Consider the following 9,528-nt stretch of genomic DNA (forward strand, 5'->3'; position numbering starts at 1 on the left):
ACAAATAAACTATCGTAAATTTGTAACAAATGTTCATCGGAACAAACTATATAAGCTCTCTAGAACCATTGAACTAGATATATGTTATCATATAGTTCAATGTCTAGAACAAACTAAATTAAGGACGTGTACGTGAAAAATTATTATTCATAGAAGATAGAACATTGGTAATCGGGAAAAAATGTCCATGCTACAAATTGTCAATGCAAAAAATTTCTTTTAACAACTAATGTGCATTGAAACAAAATAATTTGTAAATAGGAACAAAGGTGAAACACTGAAACATGGAAAACATTAATGTCGTTGGAATAAGTTGACTTGGAAAAAAAACGAGTGGAACAAAAGGTTTGTATGGCTGTGTGCCCGCCGTATCAGTGGTAGCGCTCTCTTGTGACGTTGCAACACAATCATTTTATCAATATTTTCGCGGATAGTCGACGACAGTCAGCTCTGAGTCAGTGTCTGTTGGGTGAATTATAGTGCGCTTTATTTGGTCGCCGTTTCGTTACAACTAATAAGTACAAAGCGAAAGCGATCGATCTGTTTTCTTGGATTGCAGTACGATCAGATCTACCTTGTGGTGAAAAAAACGTGCTTTAAAGATAAATAAATACGAACTACCGATTGCCCGCGCGTATTACACAGTTAATACAACCAACGGAAAGGTCGCGTCGGTCTACCGTTTGCGTTTTCTTCAATTTTTTTCTCACCGTCCACAAGTCGACATGTCGAGCAACGAGGAAAAAGCCATCGCCCTGTTGACCGAAGCGGACAAGAAACTCAACTCGTCAAAAGGACTGTTTTCCTCGTTATTCGGGTGAGTGTTCTCTATTTCGGTAAAGGGTGGTCGTACATCGCAAAACTCGATTTTCGATCTAGTTTGCCGTGGGGTGGGGGTTTCAGGTGTCGAAGTTTTCGAGTCGTAACTGTTTTGGAAAGTTATCGTGGCGTGGCGACGAGTATGCATATGTTTTTTTCTTCTCTTATCTGGTGAAAGGGAGGCGAGGAGCCATCAAAATGCCACTTTCCGTCCGTATTTTTCAATTGCAGATATCACAGCGCTTCCAATCTGTTTTCAATCATTTTGATTGTCGGATAAAATCCATCACGGTTAGGTATTTTTTGAGAAACTGAAAATTCTGATTATTCCTACCTACAGAGTCAAAATCACACGCTGTGCTAATTTCCTTAAACGCCGACACTTCGTAGATTTTATACCAACGATAATTTGTGATCAGAAAGTTCTCATGTTTTTGGTATATCTACTGGTTTTCACTCCGTTTGATTCACTACCTGTATGCACGTATTGTTGTTTTAATTTCTATTAAAATACCTATACAATGTTAATATTGTTAACTTTCATCTAAAACATAATTTATAATTGGACTTTGTAATTGAAACACTTAAAAATACATTATGTCACTGGATAAACACTATAAGCAAGGTGAGATGAAGAATAATGTTGTGTTAGAATGTAGGTATCTACAGTTTAATATTTATTGTGCTATATACCTAGGCTTATTATATAAATAGTTTGAACACCAAAGTAAAACTTGAAAGTGTCCATCTGTTATAGTATGAAAAATGTATTTGCCCTTGTAGCAATTACAACTATAACTAATTTTGATAACCTAAATTAAATGTACTTCAACTGCCCACAATGTCAGAGTCTTTTTACTTTGTATAAAGTTATCAACATTTTGAATTATAAAACAAAAATTAGGCAATCAAAATTTAAAATTGTTATTATATTAAAATAAAGTAATTCAAATAATATCTATGGTAAATGAATTGTCGTGAATTGTTTATAAAAAAAAGAAGTATCTTAGTGTACTTACCGAGGTACTTAGTGCTCCAAAGTTGAAAAACTTCCAATTACTCACCATGGGTAGGTACTCGTTTTCTACATGTACCTAATATATTATATTTTAACTATCTCTGGTCTATTCCAAATTGAGTACTACCTATAGTATAGGAAAAATGATACATTTTATATAATATAATTTTTTTTAATGACCTGTAGAAAAATGAAAACAATTTTTGGACAGTATGTACCTAACAAACATTTATATTTTTAATATCTATCAATTGATAGTTAACATTCAAATCAGTTTTATATAAAATATATGTACTTTTATGCCTACTATGATTAGGTAATTATAAATTGTTATCTAATTGTTATTTTTTTAAATTTTTTGTTTAGGAATGTTTCTAAGGTAGAAGATGCCATTGATTGCTATCAACGTGCTGCAAATTTATTTAAGATGGCAAAAAAATGGTCACAAGCTGGTAGAGCATTTATTTTGGCTGCTGATCTCAACTCTAAATCGGGCCGTAAACATGATGCTGCTACAAATTATGTAGACTCTGCAAACTGCTTTAAAAAAACTGATCCAAATGGTATGATTGTATATTTAATCCTAAGTATTTCATTTTTGATAGTGTGACTCATGAACATAAATTAAAGTATTATAGTTATATATTTTTTATTTTTGCTTTTATTCGAGTATAACTCAAACATTCTAAACTATTTAAATATTCTATAAGCTTATTACGGATTTTATGTTATTAATTTAAGTCTTAAAAAAGAACCATATCTAAGTAGGTACCTAATCACATATACAATTGGATCTCCTTATGAAGTTTATACTTATATTTTATTTTATGTGAGCACTAAAATGTTAAATTACTGTTTTTATATAGGTATTACTAGTAATGGTTGTTACTGTCTTTTATATCTTTATTTTGCATACAACTGCTATAATTATATGATATTAAATTGTTTGTTATTTTTTTTTTTTTGTTATAGAAGCGGCAACATGTCTAGAAAAAGCTATCGACATCTATACTGATATGGGTCGTTTTACGATGGCTGCGAAACAACATCAAAATATAGCGGAAATGTATGAGACTGAAGCTGTTGATCTAGAACGTGCTATAACCAACTATGAAAAGGCCTCAGATTATTTTATGGCTGAAGAAAGCAAGAGTTCAGCTAACAAGTGCAAACTTAAGGTGGCACAGTATGCTGCACAACTGGAAGACTATGACCGAGCTATTCAGATATACGAAGAGGTATAATATTGTAGCTGATGTGGAACATTGGTCTCAATTGGTTAATGTATATTATATTATTTTATATCAATGTGCTGTTATAGGTTGCTGGGACATCATTGGACAGTTCTTTGTTGAAGTACAGCGCAAAAGAATATTACTTCCGAGCAGCTTTGTGTCATTTGTGTGTTGACGTGCTTAATGCTCAACTGGCCATGAATCAATACACTGAACGATACCCGGCATTCCAAGATAGTAGAGAATACAAATTACTACAGGTAAATAATAATATTGAAAATTATATTTTGTTTCTGTAAATAATTATTTTAGAATAACTAACTGATGCCTAATACAATGTACATTCATACATATAACTTTTACAAAACAACGTCTTCTTATTTTAAATATAGCCATATAGGTATTAAATATTTTTACAACTATAATAATATGTATTATGTTATCACTTAACTCATAACAATGGTTTTTATTTTCAAAAACTATTAGACATTCTATTAAAAGTTGAAAACCTTATTCTATCTTTATAATACTGTTTTGAACTATAAAAATTTGTTTGGTATTTTGAATAATAATCTCCTATTGCTATTTTCATAGGGCTGACAAAGAGCATAATAAAGTATTTAAGTCTGTTCCATGTATACATAATATTAGATAGAAAGACTTTATGCGTGTTAATTAAGGAAAATATAATAAAGTTGTAAAAAAAAAAAATTAAAACTTAGCTTATGTTATAGTACACCTTAAGATTTGTTTTTAAATTCATTTTTTTTCCTTAAGGTGTTGTTAAATCATATTCAAGAGCAAAATGCTGATGGTTTTACTGAAGCTGTTAAAGATTACGATTCCATATCACGGTTGGACCAATGGTACACAACAATACTATTGCGCATTAAGAAACTGGTAAATGACACTCCAGATTTGCGTTAATTTTGTTTATGAATAAGTACATATTTTTAAATTCCTTAATTTATAAATTTACTCTCATAGAAAGCAAAAAAAAAAGTGTACGGTATTTGTATATATTTTCATTCCTTGCACATACTAAAATGTCAGGAAATGAAACTTATATAATATAATGTAACATTATTTTTTTGCACGGCATGTTTGCAACTTTGTGGTTTTGTTTAAATGGTATTCAATTGATGAAAATCATTTAAAAAGGACCTAGATTTAACAGATGACATTTTATTGGGGTTTACAAATTTGTTATAAAATGTCCTAACCTAGTATTTTATAATATTTAAAAAATTAGCCTACATTCCTTTCTATATGTTAAATGTCGATTTGCAATGTCGCTTGTTATTCTATTCGGTGCAGCTACCTATCATGTTTGACTAAAAGCACTTGTGTTTGTTTGCTGAAACGTTTTGCACAAACAAATCAAAAATGTTTTCAAAAAGAAAAGAAAAATTAGTTTAATGAAATTGATCATCCTAATTATTATAATTTTTTTTTTTATCAATCATATCGTATTTACATCGAGTATGGATAAAATATACATGTATTTAAAATTGAACAGCAAATAAATACATTAATAATACAATTATTGTAATATAGAATGTCTAGATGAGCTACGTTGTATAGAAAAAAATCGTAGGCTTATTATGTGTTGCTGTAGACAAGTATAATACACTTACATGACTAATTTCATCGTATATTATATTATATTCATATTATTAACCAATATTGTTAATGTTTATTATTATTAATTTTTTTTTATTGTAAATAGAATATTGTTACAGATTTTTTTTTTATCTAAAATTTACCTTGAAATTTGTCTTAATACTATTATATGACTGTTTCAACTTTATTAGTTATCTATCGATGGTGTTGATTATGTTGTTTAAATTTATAAAGATATTATTATTACTATTATTGAATTGTGTACATATATGTTTTTAAGTTTAGCATCATAGAATTTGGAACCGAAAATAGATATTTCTAAAATTATTATGATAATGCACTTATTGTTTTATTTATTCCCTAATGGCTATTTGTTATATGTTTATAAGTTTTTACGATTAAATTGTACAGGAGGTAGAACAAGTATTGTCTTTGGTGTAGGTATTAGCAAAATTATAAAGATAATGTAAAAATCAAAATTTATGACATTATAGTATATTACATAATAAATTGTGTATACACCCAAAAGTGCTTTTGTTGGGTACCTATAGTATAAAATGTTATATGAGTTCTATCTATCAAATATTGTTTTCATAAGTACTAATAATAGAAATTAGATAACTTATAGACTAATTTTCAGTTATGAATTCAAAATGATTGTAGAACTTCAAACAAACTATTGGTATAGTTTAAGGTGCAGACTGGTGTCATTTTTAAAAATAATTCTTTTGTGCATCCTGTTGGCTGGGCCGTATAACCTAGGTGCAAAAGAAACATTTACTATATGATTTTTAAAAATAATTTATAAAATATGAATATCATGACCTTAAATTGTTTAAATAATAACTTTTATGCTCTTAAATTTAAACATTACTATTGTTTTGTGTCGGGGTAGTGGCAAAAATTGTTAAGTCCATGGCATTGACCCTTAATCTAGAACCGCCTATTGGCAGAAAGATGAATGCACACAAAAATAAAATATATAATAATTTAGTTACTGGTTATTTTTTTTTTCTTAAAATGTTTTAAATTAATAACTGTATAAAGTATTTTTTAAAGTTCCCTTAGAGAATATCAACTACCGACCAAATAAAACTAGTGGAGTCCATATTCAAACTATAATAACATAGTGTTGAAATAAAATAGAATAATGAATCACTGCTTATAAAAAACATTAAATGCACCACTGTAACAATTCAAGATGATTAATTGTTAAAGTTAAACATGATAAATTAAAATAAATTGACCATATAATAATAAACCATATTTATTTATTAACTATGTAGAATGTAGATAACATATTTAATTGTCGAGCTGTCATAGTCCCTACTAATAGCTCATAAAATATAAAATAAAAAAATGTATATGACAAAGCTGTTTGTATTTAATTTGATTTTACATTTATACATTATGTCATTGCAATGGAATTCTCATTGTTTATCTATTCATTCAGCACAATTTTCATGCTAGATAGTAGATATGCAGTCAGCATAAAAATTTATTGAATATGTACATTTATCTTGCATATTATCACAACCTTATATTATAGACTGCCGGACTATTTGATGGAGTTTTAAAAAACCTCAACATTAATAGTCTATTATAGGTAACTGTGTAGTTAAAGTTAATGTATGTATTTGCCATTAGGTATTGAAGTAATTTATGCAAAATAATCATTTTATATTTACCTATTACCCATCAAATTATTCAAATAGTTAATAGGTATATAGATTATAGGTATTATAAATGACTTACAAATTATACATAATACATGATTTTTCACAAAAAACCAGCTCTGTTGTCTATGAATTTATAATTTATATAATATAGTAACATCTATAATATGAGAAATAGGTATGTACATTTTAGATTCTGAGCGGAGTGACAAATGTATTGATTTTACAATAATGTGTTTTTTTAATTTTTTTTTTGTTCTTGGAATGTCAATTTCTTGATTCAAATTTGTATCCCACTTATATTTTTGAATTCATAAGGAAATTCATCGATATGCAGAAATGCAAAATAATTGTCTTTCGCCTGCCCTGATTGAGACATTTTACATTTTACAATATTTAGTATGAAATATTAATGCATTTATTTTTATTAAATGATTTGTATCACTATTCACTCGACTTAACTTTTGACTAATATATTATGTAGGTGCTAATTGTGAAACAAACTGGGAATTTGTTCTGTTGTGTACTGTATTAGTAGGTAAAACAGATAGGTTGGTACTACAACACTACTACAATAACAAGTGGTAACCTATTAAGAAAATAAATTATAAACAGTTCTGAGCGGTGTGAAACGGTGTGTCATTGTGTATTTGTGTCAACGTCTATAATTACCTACCTATTTTATTCTAATGATATATTTTTATTATCTAGGTAGGTACTATTAGTAATTTATTTTTCTATTTTCTGTATCCCTATAAATTAATTAATAAAAAAAAAAAATTGTTATTTACTTGAAAGTCAATTTTAATAATTTATTTTCACATTTAGGTAGTCATGTCCCTACTAGGAATTTATTATTTTATATATTTTTAAACATAATCAATTTTGTCAAAAACTAGAGTTGCGTTCATACATTCATATATTGTCGTATATTTATCGAAAATTTAGGGGGCTAAGCTTGCTCAAAACTTACTAACAGAGTCACAGAGAAATATTAGCCTCCCTCAAAGAACTCAGTGGTTGAGTGGTCACTAGTCACACTAAACAATAAACATAAAATAACTTTCAATTAAAATATAGTTTGTTCGGAAATAAAAATAAATGGAATTTTATAAAACAAATCGACGATTAACAAAGCTTTCCCATCTTTTTTTATCGCTTTAAAGTAATAATATGTCACAAATGCTAATATGATACCACAATGTCAAATCCCGTCATAAGTAGGTAGGTTTGGTAAGTCCCCTACTATTTAAAATAATAGGAAAAAATGGGAATATTTACGCGCACCCTGCAGTTATAAGCAAAATCAAAGTTGTTTTTTTCTTGTTATGATTAAAAAATTAATAACATTAGGAATTCGATATTTTTAACATGTAATTTTTATCCTAACGTTTCCTAGACATGATATAAATATAACTCAAAATATTTATGAAATAATATTTAAACTATAGACAGGTACCAATTTATACCACTATACTATAATAGATATTAAGTATACAGTGAGTTAATGTGGATCACTGGTTCATAGAATCAAAAAATATTATTTAACCAAATCATATTTTTTATATATTTTTTTTATTAATTATTAGTCTGTAGCATCTAAGGTTATAAGTCGTGTGTACATTATATATATATATATATATACATAGGTAGGGGTACTATTACATATTAATAATATTCAATGGCGTAGTTAGAAATTTCATCAGATGGGGGGGGGGAACAATTATCAAGACATGTATTTTAAAGTCCATTCAGTTCCCCAATTTAAAATGTCGTTAAACATAAATATATTTGTCAGCCATGGACTGCAGGGAGGGGGGAAATTGCTCGCCCCAGACCCCCTTGGCTACGTCCTTGTTCATATTAGTGGGTTTATTATATGGTTTTAAATTTGGGTCTAAGATATAATTTAAAAACGCATGTTTCAAAATAAGTTTAAAATATTAATTTTGGTTGGATTTTTGTGTGATTGTCCTCATTGAAAGCTTCTTCTAAGTTGTCTGGTAAATGGTCTCGATAATTAGTATTTCGTATATTTTGAAATTCTGGGCATCCTTAAATTGATATTATGTTGTATGGTTATAGCTTATTAGTAAACTAGGAATTAAGATTATAGTGCATAATATGGGTGCTATTGAATCCTTACTAGGTGGGTAATTAGGAATGCATGCGTGGGTTAAGAACAAATGTCCGATTATTCTAAATTATTCTAAATTATTCATAATCACTTTATGACTCAAATGGCTCTAAGTATTCGAAATCAGAGCTAATTAAAACATAGGTAATATATGGAAAAATAGCAAGTACGTAAAATAAATTACGCGACCCTCAAGTGCAATCCATCTATTGATAGTTTTTATTGTTAATTGTGCATTTATTTTCAATATTTGTGAAAAGTTTATGATTTGTATTAAATTTATAAGAAGGTAAACGGCAGGTATGATGATAAACAAAAAAGGTCTTTTACGGAATCAACCAGTTAATAGAAGCAAAATGACGCGCATAAATTGCATTATGGATAAATATATGAGAAACGAGTAATTTATTTTACGGGATGACGCCACGAGGGAGGTTCATTATAGGTTCATTCAAGTCCACAATGTTTTCACTTATGCTTAGTAGCCATAATTTGTAATCTTAGGATATCAGCAACATCCAATAAGCGTATACTCATTTTATTCGGGAATAATTAATTATACATTATTTATGTTCAAAATTCATCTGGCATTTTATTATTCGCGTAGGTATGTATCCAGTAATTATGTAATACCTAAGTTATTTGTACGTCACGTGCCCAAGTACCTATAATATAATAATACTACAGAAGAGGCGGTCGAGCATAATGGACTGTTTAAAAACCGATCGCCTGCTTGTATTATAGTACCTATACCTATGTATATAATTACGGGTTTTGCCTTAAATAAAATATCATCTCCGTGGCAAAATTACTTTGAATATATTATTAATTATTATATTATAATACCACGTACGCCTAAACTCTTTAGATAAACCGAGATAAAGTTTCAGGCGTATAAAAGCACATCGTTATAATATTACATAGTTATACTATAAAGTCACCCGCAAGTACGCCTATAAAATATATTATTACAATATTTATATATATTATTTTCTAAACTTGTCCTATGTTCATAATTTA

At 28.4% G+C, this 9,528-nt stretch overlaps 1 protein-coding gene across 1 annotated transcript; it reads left to right on the plus strand.

Moving 5' to 3' along the window:
• The first annotated feature begins 427 nt into the window (after positions 1 to 427).
• Positions 428 to 5,223, plus strand: LOC132947112 (alpha-soluble NSF attachment protein). The gene is made up of 5 exons (XM_061017311.1): positions 428 to 817; positions 2,204 to 2,400; positions 2,810 to 3,075; positions 3,159 to 3,332; positions 3,850 to 5,223. Exons 1-5 carry the CDS (start codon positions 726 to 728, stop codon positions 3,997 to 3,999), a joined length of 879 nt encoding a protein of 292 aa, XP_060873294.1. The 5' UTR covers positions 428 to 725; the 3' UTR covers positions 4,000 to 5,223.
• The last annotated feature ends 4,305 nt before the right edge of the window (positions 5,224 to 9,528 follow it).

The sequence above is a fragment of the Metopolophium dirhodum genome, chromosome 6 (assembly GCF_019925205.1).
Source record: "Metopolophium dirhodum isolate CAU chromosome 6, ASM1992520v1, whole genome shotgun sequence".
Taxonomy (NCBI): Eukaryota; Metazoa; Arthropoda; class Insecta; order Hemiptera; family Aphididae; genus Metopolophium; species Metopolophium dirhodum.